The following is a 17,500-nucleotide window of genomic DNA, read 5'->3' as shown; positions in this document are numbered from 1 at the left end:
TTTTGGAAAGTTCTTTATTAAAAGTCTGTAACCCCCTTTTGACCCCCCCCCCCCGTCTCGCGCCGTGTTCATTAAACTCACACCTCTCTGAAACATGCGAACACATGTTACAGTTAACACATCCAATGATAATGTATCAGGTGCTTTTTTTTTTCTAGTAAACTTGCTTTTAAATTTTGACACCATCAAGAATTTGTATTGGTAGGGTTGAAGAACAGTGTTGGCAAATGTGGTTAAGCTCACATTAAATACTTTGCATGTCATATAAGGAGTCAAATGTTAATTTTAACTGGGCAGCTGAAACAATAATTTTCAAAATTGTAGGAATTCCAACTGATCTAATACATTCATGATATGGGTAATTTGGGAACCTCTAAACAGACAAAGAAAAGAGGCATCTAAAATTGACATCGCTAGACTTCTCCCTCAGTGGCATTCTGGCTAAATCAATTCGTGTGGATTAGGGAGCAGTACAGGCAGTCGATGTAAACTCTAATTTGAGGGGTCGTTCTCATTAGAGAAAGAAAGAAACTGGAGGGTGGGGGGGTCAATCTGTCTTTTTAAGATTTTTCTTTCTCTCTCTCCTGTTCTTTCTATACATTTCTATAAATGACTATACATTCTCTCACACTCTTGCTCTTTGGCTGCTCTGTTTTTGATTGTGTGTGCGTCCCTTTAACTCAGTGCTGAAGCCCCAGCAGCATGGCCAAATCACGAGTGAACAATGTGTTCACTCTGCAAAGACAGCAACCTCTGCACTCTTCCATCTTCATATTTATCTTGTCACTAACAGCCGTATTCTTTCACACTGACAAATGTAGATCCACACACATGTAGATCACGCCACTAAGATGCACCCTGAAGATATACAGTTTTTAGCCAGACCACTAAATAACAGAATCAAGTTAAAATTCTAGTTCTGTACATTAATTTGAGTTAGTTGATCCCAATTTGATTCAAGACCTTCCTATGAATTAATGTAAAATTCTAGAACTTAAGAAAATGTAAAAATCCCAATTTGTTTTAAAAAGCCCCACCAAGGTGGTGGTTTGGTTGTGAGATGAGCCTGGAGGGAGAGAGTCAGTGTGGAATCTTTCAGACAGATGTGAGAGGTTTGGCAGGGGTGAACTCCACACAGGGACCATGGGTGGGCTTGGCCTTGCTGTAGTCTGCAGCCCCTGCAGGCTTTTTAACATTAATGCAAACATGCATACACACACACACACACACACACACACAAACACACAAACATATGCAAGCGCTCTTTCTCTCTCTCTCTCTCTCTCTCTCTCTTACACGCTTGCACATGGAAAGAGACATAGATAGTCATTTTTCTCTACATCTAGGTCTGTGCTGCTCTGAACAGCTGGGTAATCAGTTCACTATTGGCATCTAGCCGCCAACAAAACCAGATAATGATGTTTGTTTTGAAAAGGTTGTGATTTGGATAATGTCAAATGGTTGATTAGTTCTCTACAGTGTTGGAAAATATGTGTCCACTGCCCTGTGTTCCTTTCCTTTTTAAAAATAGCTAGACAATGAAATGGACATTGTGTATGAACCTCACCCCAGACACACACACACACACTTAATTACTTACTTACACTTACAAGCAATGTCTGCTTCCTAAGAGATTCCCTCACTCTACAATCTGCTTGTCCAGCCTCAGGAAGTGTCCATGGAAACCGTTACATAAATATGGGTAACCTATCCACATGCTCTCTCACGTGCATGGCTACACACACACACACACACACCTGCACATTTCTATAAGTCTTTGCATGGTATCATACTAAGACTGGGGTCATTTCGAAGTGTTTGAAATGCTGTCTTTCAGTTCTCATGTGTTTCTTTTATTTATGCAACTCCTTGTGTCACAGACTGAGAAATCAGTTTATAGAAGAGAATAAGTTTATATAAGATTGTTGTTGTGCAGTAAAGCTCCTTTTCTGGAACTTTACTGTAGTTGCTTAATAATCTGTGATGTTCTTTTCTAACAGGGAAGATCTAAACTCTTTGCTTAAATGCATGAACACAGCGGGACTCAACTAAATGCTTGTAGCTTGATGGAATAGAGTGGCACTTAGCCAGCATGTGGTAAAGTTATAATTACACTTAATTACAGCCCAGTCTGCCACAGTTGTCCTTACCAACCAACCACAGCCATGACTTCATCTCTGGCCTTTACAATCTCTTGAGAAATATCATTGCTGTCCTTTTGATGTATTTATTAGACAGGCTGACATTTTTATGCTGCAATACTTTGCCAAATATTGACAACCATACACTCCTCACTAAGGTCAGTGCCAGCAATGCTATGTATGCACTCATAAATATTATGCCCAACTCAGGATAAAAAGTCAGTGGACGCAGAAGACAAGGAGCAAAACATGGGATTTGAACTGAGTTATGAGGTCCTGTGTACTACAGTTCAATAACACTCTGAATATGAATGCTGTTTTTTCAATGTGGTGTAAGCTGGTACACCCACACACAAGCAAATCATCCATGACACAATCCCACTTAAAAAAAAAAAAAACTATTTTGAATTACAGGAAGCAAAATAAAGTGCATTGGACAGCTGTATGGCTGGATTAGTAATGAAGGATGATGTACTTAAAGCAAGACTTTGCAGGCACAGTGCAGGGCGTGTGTGTGTGTGTGTGTGTGTGTGTGTGTGTGTGTGTGTGCATGAGAGACCAACAGCAAACAAACTCCAAGCAATGTGTCAAGCTATGCAGAAGCACTGTGTGCAGGAGTGTGTGTGTGCGTGTGTGTGTGTGTGTGTGTGTGTGTGAGAGAGAGAGAGAGAGAGAGTGTATGTGTGTGTGCTGGGATAATAATGGTTATAGAGCTCTTACCTGTATCACCCTGCTCCTTTCTGCACGGCTACTCCACACACATAGCCACACACACGAACTCACACACGTTCGCAAAAAAACCCTCTCTATATAGAGCTCCTGTCTCCTGCACCACCTGCTCTCTCTCTCGCTCTCTCTCTCTATCTCACAAACTCACACACACACTTTCTCTATCCCGTTTAACCTCTTCTCAACGAGCTTTAAAGGGCTGAGGGCTTGTTATCATCTGTTTACCCCTGTATCCATAGAGACATCCTGTTTAACATCAAGGGAGGGCAATAAAGTGTGTGTGTGTGTATGTGTGTGTGTGAGAGAGAGAGAGAGATTTCTTAGGCTGAAATGACCAGGGCCTTTTATCAATTAGGATGAAACAGAGTCTTAAGCATGACAGCGAAGGATGGTCAGACTGAGAAATGTGGACATGTCACAAGGTGGGGCAGAAGTGTATGTTTGTGTATGTGAATACGTGATTACTGACAATCAAGTGGGAATGGTCCAAACTGTCATAGCATGATGTATGGAAACATGTATATATTTGAAATTTGTGGGTGCACATCGCCACGTGTTTATGCACATATGGGTGTGCGTATGGGAATACACAGTTAAAACAGTGATAAACACAGTTTTCTTTCTTTTGTTTTGTTTTTGAGTCACACATATCGACCTTTAACATTGGCACTGTCAAGATGATTCCATTAATTTAGTTGTTCACCATTGTCTAGACTGGCTAAGCACAATAGCAGGTCTGAACAGTTCTGGCCACATCATTCCTCTCTCTCTCTCTCTCTCTCTCTCTCTCTCTCTCTCTCTCTCTCTCTCTCTCTCTCTCTCTCTCTCTCTCTCTCTCTCTCTCTCTCTCTCTCTCTCTCTCTCTCTCTCTCTCTCTCTCTCTCTCTCTCTCTCTCTGGCTACTGTCTACTGAAATGGCACTACATTTTCCAGGGTTGCCCACTCCTCACCCCTCCCCCATCCATTTTGTCTATACTGAATGAATAAACATGGATCAAGAGACTTTATAACAGACCTGAGCCAAATATGACCTAGCACAGCCTGATGTCACTAAAATATATTTTTAATTGTTTCTGCTTTGAGTTAAGGAGGCAGAGTGGGCCCACGGCAGCGGTGTTCCCAGGACTCAACAGGCCTCGCGTTTTAAACGCTGGGTGTTGCAACTCCTCGCCCTGTCTTTCTCCTACGTGCTCTCTTGGGAGAAGTGGCTCAGGGCTGTGTCAGAGGAAAATGGCGGGTCTTTGTAAAAGTAAGTTTTCCTTATATTCAACCTGCCCAGTTCCCAGTTGCTTAGGCTAGTGGTGTCTTTACAGGAACCTAATGTACTAGTGTAAGGACCTACTCCATGAAGACCGCAGGTCAGTTGCAAATCACTTTGGTCAAGAGCTTCTGCTAATACTATGAATAAGTGAATGCTACAGTTTACACAACAAAACAGTGCAATAGCAATTGGTGTGTTTGGTGTGTTTGTGTGCATGTAGGTTGCATGTCTCTCTCACCCTAAGCGCATACACACACACACACTAGTCAGTGTTTAAGGAGCAGTTATTTGATGCTGCTTAGTTTTGTTTTGTTGCCACTGAACGCAGGGGCTAATGATGAGATCAGCCTCAGCCCTCTCCCCTTTACCAGATCACATTTTAGCGGCTGAGATATGCTGATATACGACACCTAATCCACATACCACTGTGTGTGTGTGTGTGTGTGTGTGTGTGTGTGAGAGACAGAGAGAGAGAGAGAGAGAGAGAGAGAGAGAAGGAGAAACAGAAAGGGGACAGATCCTGCATTATTCTCCACTGAGTGTGATTACTATGGCCGTTAGCGTTGAGCCTGGTCAGGGACCAGTTAGGATGATCTTAATTATTCAAGTGAATGCTCCATATATCTGCTTGTCCGTGTCATTATAAACAGCTCCCCATAACTGTAGCCTTTTGCCCTTGAAACTGTTTAAAAGAAATGAGCCTGGAGCACACTTTTCCTTTCCCCGTGGGGTTGTGTGTGTTCTTGTGCCTTGGGTTCGACGCTCTACCATGCAGATGCAGTGTGATCTGGGATGACCTCTGGATGACTGACATGTTTGGTGGGTGTGTTTACGTTGCCATAGCTGTGCTCTGTTGCCATAGCTATGCTCTGTTGTACTCAGCCCAGCAAGAAGCAAAATGAAAGCATCTTTGCCCTTTTGCCTAGAATTCACAAAATTAGACATGTCAGTTATGGAATGTGAGCATTACTGCATATTTTGATGTGAGGATTTCATCCCCACGCTCAGCCTCACCCCACCCTGACAGAAGTTGGTGAACTTTACCTTTTGTGGAGCTGCACTTGCTGGAAGATGAATTACTGCTCAGTGTTAATACTAATATTTTAACTGCAGTGTCACAATATAACGAAAATCTTTCTCACTCTCTTTTGAGTTCTTACATTGTTTTTTTTTTAAATTTCACTTCAATTATACTCTCTGTGGATTGTATAGTGGTGAACTAAAGGCTGTCAAGTAACCAATATTCATAACTGAATCCCAAATGGAAAATGGAGAAATTTTCTTTCTGCCCACAAGGACTCAGCAGAAGAGCGAGGACTCTTATTCTACCAGGAATATTGCCGATTCCATATCACGGTAACTGTTTTCCCCTTGTTCATGCAAAGGTTTTGGAATCAAGATTAGCATCGTTCAATGATGCTGGTCTTTGACGACACAAAAACGCGCAGAACGGGTGAAGGAACATTCACCTGGGCGTTATACGTAGTGTTACTGCTGATGAACCCGCTGTGCCGCCCGAGTCAGGGCTGCTGTGTGTGCGCTTTCATGTGGAAGTGGTATGACTTCGCTCATCCTTTGTGGGTGTGTGTGAGGAAGTGGCAGATCACGATCTCTCTCATGTGCTTCTCTCGTTCCCGGCGTCCCAAAGCTGCCGCTCCCGCCATTTTCCCTTCTCAATCTCCCACTCCTTCATCCTTCGTTCTTCTGAAAATATAAATGGATGCTGGTTTCTAGCTCATTAAGGGGTGTGTGAGGAGATCGGGGTACGGCAGCTAAGAGGAAACAGATGTACGACGCAGACAAGGGTAGGGAGGGTCTGGGCCTGACCTGCAGCTGAGTGTGGGTTTGAATTAGCTTCTACACTTTTGCCACCAGGACGTACGCGTGTGTATGTTCAGCCTCAGTCAGTAGGCCACTGAGATGGAGGTGGAGGAGCTGGAGGCGAGATTACAGGAACACCGATCCCTCTCTTCCTGTCAGCCCAGGAAACACACTCGTCCACAGCAGCTATGGGTTCAGGGGACTGGCCATGGGTCAGAGGGTCAATGAATGGCATCACAAGACCAGTGTGATTTTAGCCTTTTTGTTTTTGCAAAGCTGTCACCAAGGGAACGATTACTGCTGAAAAGGCCCCTCAGAGACAACACAGCGCTGGAAGGTTGCTACAGCAACCTGGAAACATTGATAAGCAAGGAGATTGGGTTTTTCTCCTGAAGCACAGACTAATGGACTACACGCTTCACACAAGCAAAGGGAGGCTTTAATAAAAGCTGTTCAAACCATGGCCAAGGTCATATCTGCTCGAGCAGTAAAACGTAACGGCAAAATATCTATAGGAACCACAGTTGTAGGTTGGATGTCCTTCACTGGTTTAACAGGACTTGGCAAAATGTGCATCATTCTAGGATTAATTTCCCCATCTGTGTAAACATGAAAGTCATAAAACCAGTTTTACCAGTTTTTTTTTTTTTTGTAGATGAACTGTGACGCTTTTTATGTGTTCTTCTCAACGAAGACTTAAGGTTTAAAACAACACTATAGAAAAGAGGTTAATCTCAAGCCACAATGTGTTCTGGCCATGGACTGGTCAGCCAGAGGTTCATTCATCCAGAAATCAACACACATCTGGACACTCCAAACAGTATCATTAAACGTTTGGGTGTGTCAGGGTTTAAATGTTTCTGGAGCACTGACTAGCGTGGGTATTCATAAATCCTTGCTCCTGTGCCTCACATAGACAGGGAGGAGCAAACTCTTTCTGTGATGGAGGTGCAAGGTGCTTGAGCCAATATAATATTTAGTGATATTTTAATCTTAGCTATATTTGGCCAGGCACAGAACAATAAGCAGCCCAGGAGTTGGGCACTGTGTTCAGAAGCATGTTCATTCCGATTGAGTTCAGAAACCCCCTGAAAACAGCAGCAGCACCTCATCCTACGTTAAACTTAAGCTTTAAAGAAACACATGGGGGAAAAAAAAAGAGTAAAAACAGATCACTTCACAGGTTCTAAAACAGGAGTCAGCACAGAGGCTCAATATAAAATGGGTGGATGCTCACTCTTGGCAGCAGCGGAGCCTCTCTTCAGTGCCATATGACCTCACTGTGATTCACAGCCCTCTCTCTTAGAACGAGGCCCTCGTTAGCGTGGGACACGTCACTCAAAAATCCCCAGAGTTGCCATAAATCAAACAAATCAACAATCAAAAGAAAATTCATAAAAGAACACCCCCCGGCCCCTTTTCAAAAACAAAACCTAAACAGGTGGAAGGCCATTGTAGAGCGCGTATGCCAGCGCAGAGACAGAGAGGGCTGCGATAATCCTGGCTTGACCTCCACAGTGCCAGGAACAGAGCTACTGCACAGGGCGCTGTCCAGCCTATGGATGTCAACACGTTCCCGGGCAAAAGCCTCTCCCTACCCAAGAGGCCATGACTGACGCTGTTGTGATGTCGTCGTGTTTTGTCGCCATGACTACATGGTGGTGACTGTGGAGAGGAGCCAGCTGAGTTGAGGGACATTGCCAGAGTAAACAGTCTGCCCCCACAAAACAATACGACACCCTAAACAGCAACAGGCAGGAAGGAATGGGGGGAGAGGGAGAGAGGGAGAGAGAGAGAGAGAAAAAGAGAGAGAAGGAGAGAGAAGGAGAGAGAGAGAGTGTATAAACAGCTCTACTGGATTATTAAAATCATTTTGTTTTTTTCCTGAGTGAACTGAATTTGATATTCAGCAGGGGGTTTGATATATTTGAAGCCTGGATCAGTGACACTTTATGAGGAGAGAAGGGTTTATAACTAGTATTACAGTTGGTCTATGAATATGATAATGACAGTAAAACCACTGAAGTCCAGCTCACTGGAGGCCTGTGAGGACTTTAATCATTACAAAAAGCAACCGATGAAACTTGAGGATTTCAAACACCAGGAGTGGATCGGTGGCTTCTGACTCCCAGTCACCTTGAATCCAAGTGTCTCAAAAACACTACAAAAAAGCTCCCTACAGAACTGAGCAGGCCAGAGTTCGAGCCTCTCAGCAAACTGCAGATTTGATGGCAGACTGAAGGCGAAGTTCCCCTTTATTGTCATCAGTACCTCGATATAAAAAATGGAAGTGTTGCAACACACTTCTGCTCAAGCTAGGGGAGTTCCGCAGACACAGGTGAGGCTGGCCTGGAACAGCGTATTTGTGTGTTCGCGATTTGTTGCCATAGCAATAGTGCGATGACTGAGAAAAGGATGTTGACCTACAACAACAACAACAGTTTGGGCAGTTATTGGCTGTGGGAAGCTCTCCAACACTTGTCCTGTCCTCCGAGCGCGCCGGGAGGACAACGTACCAGGTGGCAAACGTGTGAGGCAACAACAAGCTCCAGCTTTAATTGAGCGTGTAAAGTAGAAAACACGATGTGACACACATGGCGAGGCGGCGAAACACAAAACTGCTCCTCTCCTCTGCACTGTGAAAATTTAGCAACAGTTCTGTTAAACAGTTTCTTAAAATGTCTAAAAAAATGTTAATAATCTATTGGCAGTTATATGTCCTTGGCCAGTATATGTCCTATTAAATTGCATGTGCATTCCCAATAAGGTAAGCAGGTAGGAAATCACTGGTGCACCTGTGCAGGTATAGAGGCTGTGTCCAAAGGAACGAGTGTTGTTTGTGAGTGTCAAGTGTTCATTAAAGGTGGAAAATAAAAGTGTTTTCCACAGATAACAACATAGACTACTGATTCATATTAACAAACAATTTCTGGTAGCAATGTACAGATATTCAAGAAAAACCACAGGACCTTAAAGCAACAGTCGGCAAACATTTCTGTCTGGTAGACTGCACACAGAATTGGACCTTTAGCATTCAATATGAATAAATACTTCTTTTTTAAAAAAGTAGTGATAAAAATGAAACCATAAAACCAATTGTTCAGTTCTCCAGAGAAGCTACATTAAAAAAATTGAAATGATAAATATCTGAATTGCAATTTTCTCAAAAGATGCACCCTGAAGAGATTGATGTTGGACTCTCCTCTGTCCTGATTTCTCCATTCTGTGTTGTTTGCATAGGTTGTCTTTCCATGCTACATCTGAGACTCTGGTGGACTGTAGTGGATCTGAGTCTTCAATGGATTTGTTTTCATTTTGGAAGCAGTTAGTCAGTCTTAAGCTTCCAGAGTAGTCAGGACTAAGGTGGGAAGGTTTGGCCTGGAGGAACCCTGGCTGGTGCTTGTGTTCCTATGCCAGTGGGGTGTTTGGTCTGGAGGGGACCTGTGTTCCTCCATGCCCCTCTTCTTTCTTGTATGTTTGGGTTTCCCCGCAGATCTGGGCCCGCCCTCCGCTCTGGCGCCCTCTAGAGGCAAAGAGGTCTCTCTGCTCCCTCGACTGACAAACACGTGGGTCTTCTGGGAGACCATCTCGAACTTCTGCTCCATGACCTTTTGAGTGACGGCCTTCCTTTTGGTTCTGGGCTGTGGCAAAGGCAAGGGCTCGGCAGCCACGGGAGGATGCAAAGCATGCTGGGTAGAGGACGAATGGGCAGCAGCGGCCAAGGGGACCATTGGGGGTGCCCCGGCCAGGGTGGCAGTGCCCAGGCGTGCCAGCGGCACGGGGATCTCATCCAGGGACTCTGCAGAATCAGAATGGTACTCAGCCGGGGGTCCGGCAGCCTGCACGGCAGCTGGAGGGGGCAAGGTCACATGCAGAGGGAATGCTGGGAGCGGAAGGCGCTGGCTTATGGAAGAGGACACAGACGCAGCAGCTACACTGGCCTCTGAAGGACAGGACACACAAGAACACAAGGCAGATAGATCACCACACACACACACACACACACACACACACACGGTGTCTGCTGGTGTGTGTGTGTGTGTTACCCTGCTCAGTGGAGTGGTGAGCTATGACTCTGCTGGTATGTGTGTGTGTGTTTGTGTTTGTGTGTGTTACCCTACTCAGTAGAGTGGTGAGCTATGGCTCTGCTGGTGTGTGTGTGTGTGTGTGTGTGTGTGTGTGTGTGTTACCCTGCTCATTAGAGTGGTGAGCTATGGCTCTGCTGGAGTGTGTGTGTGTGTGTGTGTGTGTGTATGTGTTACCCTGCTCAGTAGAGTGGTGAGCTATGGCTCTGCTGGTGTGTGTGTGTGTGTGTGTGTGTGTGTGTGTGTGTGTGTGTTACCCTGCTCAGTGGAGTGGTGAGCTATGGCTCTGCTGGTGTGTGTGTGTGTGTTACCCTGCTCAGTAGAGTGGTGAGCTATGGCTCTGCTGGGGTGTGTGTGTGTGTGTGTGTGTGTGTGTGTGTTACCCTGCTCAGTGGAGTGGTGAGCTATGGCTCTGCTGGTGTGTGTGTGTGTGTGTGTGTTACCCTGCCCAGTAGAGTGGTGAGCTATGGCTCTGCTTGTGCTCGTCTCTGTGGCCCGGTCGTTAATCACTTCTGCTGGAATTTTATGCACTTTCTTCTTTTTCTGGAAAATCACAGGAGCAGTAAAATTCAAACCTGGATCACAGCAAGAGAGCTGGTGCATATGTAAGGGCATGTGGGCATGCGTTCTGCTCTTAGTGAAAGCTTCTAAACACAAACTAAGAGTCCACACCAGCTTAATGTAGAACTTATACTTCTCAGCAGGTGAAATATTGTTGTGATTGTGTGTGTGTGTGTGTGTAGGGCTATACACTATCTAACCTGGATGTTTTTGAGAAAGTCAGTGGATCTTTGTGTGTGTGTGTATGCGTGACTCACCTGTGTGTTTTTGAGGGGGCGTGGGACTTGTTGCTTCTCTGCAGAGACAGTAGGGAGGAACTGCTCTACAGCCCTTCTCTCAGATGAGCTCCTGACCCTGCCGTTAACAAACAACCTGTGTGTGCATGCGCACACACACACACACACACACACACACACACACACACACACACACACAGTCCACTATCATAAAGCTGGAGAACACACAAAAACACATTTGCAAGTCTATATATTACAATTTAAATATAGTTACTGTGGCTCTGATCTGTTACTGAAGGTCGACATCATGCCAAATAAGATCTGGGGATCGCACACATGGACGCAAGCACCAGCTCCTTCTCCACTAAAGCCCTTGTTGGTAAAACTGAAAGTCCCAACACACAGGGCTCAAATTCATTTTGCCCATTTTTCTTTTCCTCTTCCATGTTTGTCCATTTTTGGTTGAAAATGTTTGGTGTCAGAAATTTCTTTGCCTACCTATTAGCTTTGTGAATCCAACACATTTCTTAATTAATTTACTAATTACCCAATTTATTTCTCAGTATTTTAAACTGTTTTTAATTAAACTGGAACTGTTAAATAACCAGGCCACAGCGTTCATGGCCAATAAAAGGACAGTCAGCAGCACTAATCTTAAGGGAGACGACTAAAACCCACCTTAAAATATGCAAAACTACAGCCACACAGAAATTAGAATATTGTTTATTATGCATTTCACACCCACACCCACCCCAACCACAACTGACACCCACACCCACATACCTTCATCCCTACCCTTCTTTATACACCAATCTACACTAAGTCCTCTGCAGGGGCAAGTGATCTCATCTGGTCAGTGTTACCATGGCTACAGTAACTCCGCCTCTTGCTCTCATGCTCAGTGGACCTTACCCGTTACACAGGTACTTATGACCTCAAACAAGTTTCAAAAGACTCCCACCACTAGGCCATCCACTGGTGACTATAGACAGGTGACTCCAGATTAGTACTTTGTTTCAACATAAGACATGTAAAGGTATAAGGCACGCTTAGGTAACACAGAGCAAAAGAGCGAACGTGAATGAGCTCTGAAAACAATTAGACCAAAGCCAGGTAACAAATGACCAGGTAGATGTGTCTAAACTGGCAGGGTGCACTGAGAGAACGCTAAAGTCAGTATAGATGAATTTATACCACTTGCCAAATAGTTAATTATTTTGACCTTTAATGTTGAATAAAAATCAGGCTTTTCTTCTTCTTGGTTTGCTGTGTGTCATTAATGTCATAGGAAAAGAATCTGATTTTGCACTTTGTTTACACAAAGAGAGCGGTCACCATGGCGACACAATGAAAGCCTGTTTGGTCGCCATTATGAAATTAACTTTAACGATCACTTTTCCTTCTAACAGCTAATGAAACATGTATTTACTGGCTTTCACGCTCAGCTATCAGAAATCAGATCAAGTCAAATTGTGATTTTATGGCTGAATATATGTCTCAATTCAAACACACACTAAACACTCATAATATGATAACATGTGAACACTGTGCTGTGTTGGTGACCAGATGCACTTAAAAGTTTTTATTCTGTACTAGCAAAAGAAAGAATAACCAAGAGCTCTTATCTAAACTGTGGGAAATCATGTATTTGCAAGCGATCAGCCTCAGTCTTACGCTCCACGGTCATATCTGCGGACGCTTCAACTTCTCACTGATCTGGTGCATGCCCCAACAGCAGGACCTAACAGCATAATTGGCTAAACACAATAAAATGATATTACCTGCCCCGTCATGAGTCTGTAAAAGACAGACATTGTCAGGCTGCTAAGCCCTCACGCTTTCAGCAGGGTGTGGGAAGCGTTTGAGCTTTGAGGCTTTGCAGGAATCCACCGGATCTGAGGAGACTTGGGACCTAAGCTTTTTTTTTTTTTTTTTTTTTGGTGGCAAAGGTAACAGCCCTTCTAAAAAGATAAGCCTCCATTTCTGTCAGTGGGAGATGGAAATCTCCTTAATTAAGCTAGTGGAGACTTCATCTAGGTGGAGACCCCCGTGCCACCAGGGGCAGTGTAGGGGCCATACTGGGGTGATAGAGGTGTGAAATAAGTTCACCTGTACTCAGCTCCGCCCTGTGAGCTCATGGTGGTAGGAGCCTCCACCTCCACCTCAGGACTGGTGTAGCCCAGAGGGCCCAAGTGGCTCATGTCCTGAGGAGAAAGAAAGGAGAAATAAATGCCACTGTGTGTGTGTGTGTGTGTGTGTGTGTGTGTGTGTGTGTGTGTGTGTGTGTGTGAGAAGGAGAGACATCATTACATAAACATTACCAGCATCAAGTACACTGCCACAAAATCTTTACTGACATAACTGCTGTTGCAGAACACCGGGTGCGTTTGGCACAGAGAGATGCCGTATGGCCAGTGGGGTTCGGCGTGTGCTCGGCAGCCAATCGTATCCTCCCTGTGTCAAGCCTGGCATGACGTTACTATAGCAACACAACTCACCAACAAGAGAGGGGGTGCGGCACCACCAGCCCGGCTAGGCTCTGAAGGCGTTAAGAGAATTCGTCCCATCTGCGGTTTCTAACTACCTGTGTTTACATGCGTCACTGCTGTGAGTGCATATGCGCGTGTACGTCGTGCACTTGTGATACTACGCGTGTGTTTGTGTGCGTGCAGTGACACCACAGTGGGGGTCTGTGAAACACAGTCCCACACAACCATCTGCTCAACGCCCTGAAGAAGGATGAAGTCAACACACTCACACGCGCCTCCCTCCTGTCACTGATATGTCAGATACTCTACCAGCACACAGACACAAAATACGGCTGCAGAAACATTATGCACAAGATTTACAAGCGTTTCCAAACCAAACTGATACTGCAAACACGTTTGAGTTACACTCGTGTATGCTGGTGCAGACACACACACACACAGCCGCTGTAGTCACATGCATTCTCTGCAGCAGTTTCAAATCAACTATTTTGCAGTATGCACCCAAGCATGTGTGTCCTTTCGCCGCACTGACGGCATGTCTCCGAGAGTCACGCCTCCCTTCGAACGGGTAGCCGTCCCTGAGTGGAAGTGATCTAACGCCATGTATTCTTTTCCCATGGTGACATCAGCGTGCCGCCCGTATGGGATGTTCTGGGCCATTCGTGGGCAAAACCTTTCTGGGAACGAACTGGCCGCCAACCATGTGGACGCTTGTTATGCTGAATCAAAACAGTCAGGTTGCCATGGGCTAACTCCCTGCCTCCCACCCCAGGCAACAGTATCCACGGACAACATGTGCCACGTTTAGATATTTAAATGCAGTGTCGAGCTTTAAAGAGCAGTGATCTGCACAGTAAAGATTTATCTCGGTGTCATCATTCACACGTCTTCCTTTGTTTGCAGAAGCTTGAATCAGACCCTTGATGGACAGTAGAACACATCAACAACCCTGTATCAGGTTCAACCAGGTCTGATAAAAGATCTTAGACAGCCAACTCCAGTGAAGCCAGCCTGTGATAAGCCCATCACGGCATGTAAACAGGTCCTGATTTTCAGTAAACTCAGTACGAGTTCCTCTCACTAAGACTGGATGAAACGGGAATAAAAAACAATCGATAAATAAACAAATACCTAGGCCTAAGTGTAATGTGGATTTTGGCAAGTAAACAGGCCTCGAGTAGCTAAACGTCATCCTCCTTGGACTGTGGCCTTTGTGCAAGTTTTTGTTTGTCTGTCTGTTGTTGTTTATGTTTACCTTGATGAGCTTTATCTTGGGAGTGCCCGTGTGACTTCCTGAAGGTTCCTTCTGGGGGCCTCTTGCCTCCTGCCGATGCCTCTGTCGAATGATATACTCATACGTGCTCAGTCTGTTCCACACTATGAGAGGAAAGATTCAAAACAACACTGATATTGCACCTGTACTGACTTTAATCCGCTTTATGAGTGTTTTTTTTTTTTTGCATGCTCTGATCTGAAAACAAAACTACCAGTGCATGAGAATTAAGTCATCTTGAATATCTTTTCTACTTGCCAATCTAAGTTCTCCACTGCTGTACGTCTGCAAAGAACCAAGACATGAACTGCTCTTTCGCCCTCTAGTGGTACATGTTTTTTTTTTTAAATACATACATATATATATATATATATATATATATATATATATATATATATATATATATATATATATATATATATATATATATATATATATATATATATATATATATATATATATATATATATATACTTTTACTTTTTTTTTTTTTTTTTTACTGTTTTACTTGCAAATATATTGCCTTATATTACTGGTACCTCTGTTTTCTACTATCTAATACTTCCACTCGCATAACACACCTGCCTCGATAAAGCTTAATACTGAGTAAAAGGGATTTATTTCTCAGCAGGGTTGCAGAAGCTTCAGTTTTCATCATGAACAGATGCAGAAAGGCTTGTACTTCCACTGATCTCAGATCAGTGCTGCGCTGACAGTGATCCTCTGAAAACATGTACGGTTTACTACGCCATGATGATGATCGCACAAGATGATGCTGTGCCAAGCCGAGGGCGGAGGACGGACTCACTGAGGTACACGTGGAAGCAGAGCAGGTGTCCGAGTAGCAGGGAGGAGAGAAGGCCCAGGGCCACGGTCACTCCTGCCAGGGCGGGAATGGCTGGGCCTGAGGTAGAGAACGGTGCCACCGGCAGGAAGATGAACCACACCGCAGACTCGTTCTTCACTGAGGATGAGGGAGAGAAAGAAGGAAGAGGGGGACAGAGAGAGGGAGAGAGAGAGGGGGGGAGAGAGAGAGGGAGAGAGAGAGGGAGAGAGGGAGAGAGAGAGAGAGAGAGAGGGAGAGAGAGAGAGGGGGAGAGAGGGAGAGAGAGAGGGGGAGAGAGGGGGAGAGAGAGGGGGAGAGAGAGAGGGAGAGAGGGAGAGAGAGAGAGGGAGAGAGAGAGAGGGGGAGAGAGGGAGAGAGAGAGACGGGGGGGACGGGACTTTTTTTAAGTTTAAGAAGGCCACTAACAGCATGAGATCTCAACACATGTACAGAATAGCGCAGTACAGTACAATATAATTTACAGTATAACAGCAAAACAGTTTCTTGCCTTGCTGAAAGTGTTTGTCAGATCGTAGCTTTGACGGATCCAAAAAGAACTCGATAAAAACATAGCTGGCGATGATCACAACCAAAAATATGCCCAGCAGAGCTGAAATGACACTGTTTAGGAAGAGCCTGTGATAGAGTGTAAAAAAACACATTAACAAATATCCCAGTTCCAACAAATCCATGTTCAAACCGCGGCCCAAGGCAGCTATATTTCTGTATGAGAACTGCACATGTTACGTACTGAACCTGTGGCATTAGTAGCAATGTAGTTTATGCCATGACGTAAGGCGGCAAGATTTTGACAGAGGATAACAGTGTTTATCCCAAACAGTAGTGTGTTCGTTTACTGTGATTAAGCTCAATGCTGAACTATACATCATTCTGCAGGAATACCCATAAATTAGCAGAATGCTCCCAACATTAAACGGCATTTCGTGGGACTTATCAGAGCCGCCTTGGGCAACTAGAAACAGTAATGTTTCATTCTGATGAAGTGAACTTTTAATGGGGTTTGTAATTATTATTCATTATATGGTAATTACATGTTTTATATGGTCTGCATTCCTCAAACCCAACTGTGACTGGAATGGAGACCAAAGAAATTCTTACTGCATTAACTTTTCATGGATGCACAGAAAACACAAAATGCCTTTTAAATTAATTATGTTTCCATAATACCAGTTTTATCTCTACGTAACAGGAATGTCTCCTTGTGCTCTGTTGTACTGTAGACATGTCAAGCCAACAAAGCATGATGGGAAAATGCCCATCTGCCCTGACCTAATTTAACAGGATGGAACATACAGCGTGTTTATTATTCATAATGGTCGTGTTCAAAATAAGAGCCCTTCAATGTGGACAAGGAACCTCACCAGTAGTTTCTGCTACCCACACAGTTGTTCAGCCATCGACAGTGGTGGTCGAAACTGGCCACACATTTATTACAAGCGCTGCAATGCTTGGACTTTGGACCCCTAAAAACAACAGAAAAACAGCTTTGTTAACTGCCGACGGTAACATTAGGTGAGCTCTTAGCAGGGCCGGTTCAGGATGTGTTGTGAGCCGGTGGCCTTCAGCTAAGTGCAGGCATTAAGGACAAAGGGGATTTGCACATCTCCCTATCAGAACATCCATGCTATCCTACGAGAAATGGTTAAAGAGTTAGTAGGTCAGTAAATAACAAATCTATAGAAAGCTTAGATGAAGCTTGTGTTCATGCATATGGATAAGAATATGAATAAAAACAATTGTTGCTGCTGTTTTATTACATGGGTGTATCTAAACATTGCTACCTCTCTACTCTTCAGTGGTTACCCACTAATGTTTTTTTCAAATGCAGACAAGAAGACCCATCTATATGTGAAATATTTAAATGGCCACTGACCCTGCTTCTATGTGGAGTAACTGCAGCGTATTGGTAATTGCACTTATTGTCGTCTGTTGTAGAGGAATTATATGTGTTTTGCACTTCTAGGCATGAGCACTGATCCCTGTATTTCTATAGCATTCTAGTTCATTGGTATCCTGAACTCTAACCTACTGTACTGTACTTGGATGTATTCTGTGAG

General features: G+C 44.3%; 2 protein-coding genes across 4 annotated transcripts in view; both read right to left on the bottom strand.

The window, feature by feature from the left end:
- tppp3 (tubulin polymerization-promoting protein family member 3) overlaps nucleotides 1-3,052 on the bottom strand; it is an 8,170-nt gene extending 5,118 nt beyond the window's left edge. For 2 of the 3 annotated variants that reach the window (XM_027018666.3, XM_027018665.3), the window contains exon 1: nucleotides 2,862-3,052. The gene's annotated coding sequence lies outside the window, so the exon portion shown is untranslated. The remainder of the gene's footprint in view (nucleotides 1-2,861) is intronic. The other variant, XM_035521074.2, reaches the window with a different exon arrangement.
- A 4,932-nt stretch (nucleotides 3,053-7,984) lies between these two features.
- Nucleotides 7,985-17,500, bottom strand: part of zdhhc1 (zDHHC palmitoyltransferase 1) — a 12,369-nt gene continuing 2,853 nt past the window's right edge. The window contains 9 exon segments of the mRNA XM_035520955.2: nucleotides 7,985-9,392; nucleotides 9,395-9,895; nucleotides 10,481-10,580; nucleotides 10,856-10,970; nucleotides 12,944-13,038; nucleotides 14,579-14,700; nucleotides 15,405-15,560; nucleotides 15,931-16,058; nucleotides 16,805-16,906. Coding sequence (XP_035376848.2) covers nucleotides 9,361-9,392; nucleotides 9,395-9,895; nucleotides 10,481-10,580; nucleotides 10,856-10,970; nucleotides 12,944-13,038; nucleotides 14,579-14,700; nucleotides 15,405-15,560; nucleotides 15,931-16,058; nucleotides 16,805-16,906 — 1,351 coding nt within the window. The 3' untranslated portion in view covers nucleotides 7,985-9,360.

Source organism: Electrophorus electricus, chromosome 23 (assembly GCF_041902795.1).
Source record: "Electrophorus electricus isolate QZ-2024a chromosome 23, ASM4190279v1, whole genome shotgun sequence".
NCBI lineage: Eukaryota > Metazoa > Chordata > Actinopteri > Gymnotiformes > Gymnotidae > Electrophorus > Electrophorus electricus.
This window is presented reverse-complemented; position numbering and strand designations above follow the sequence as displayed.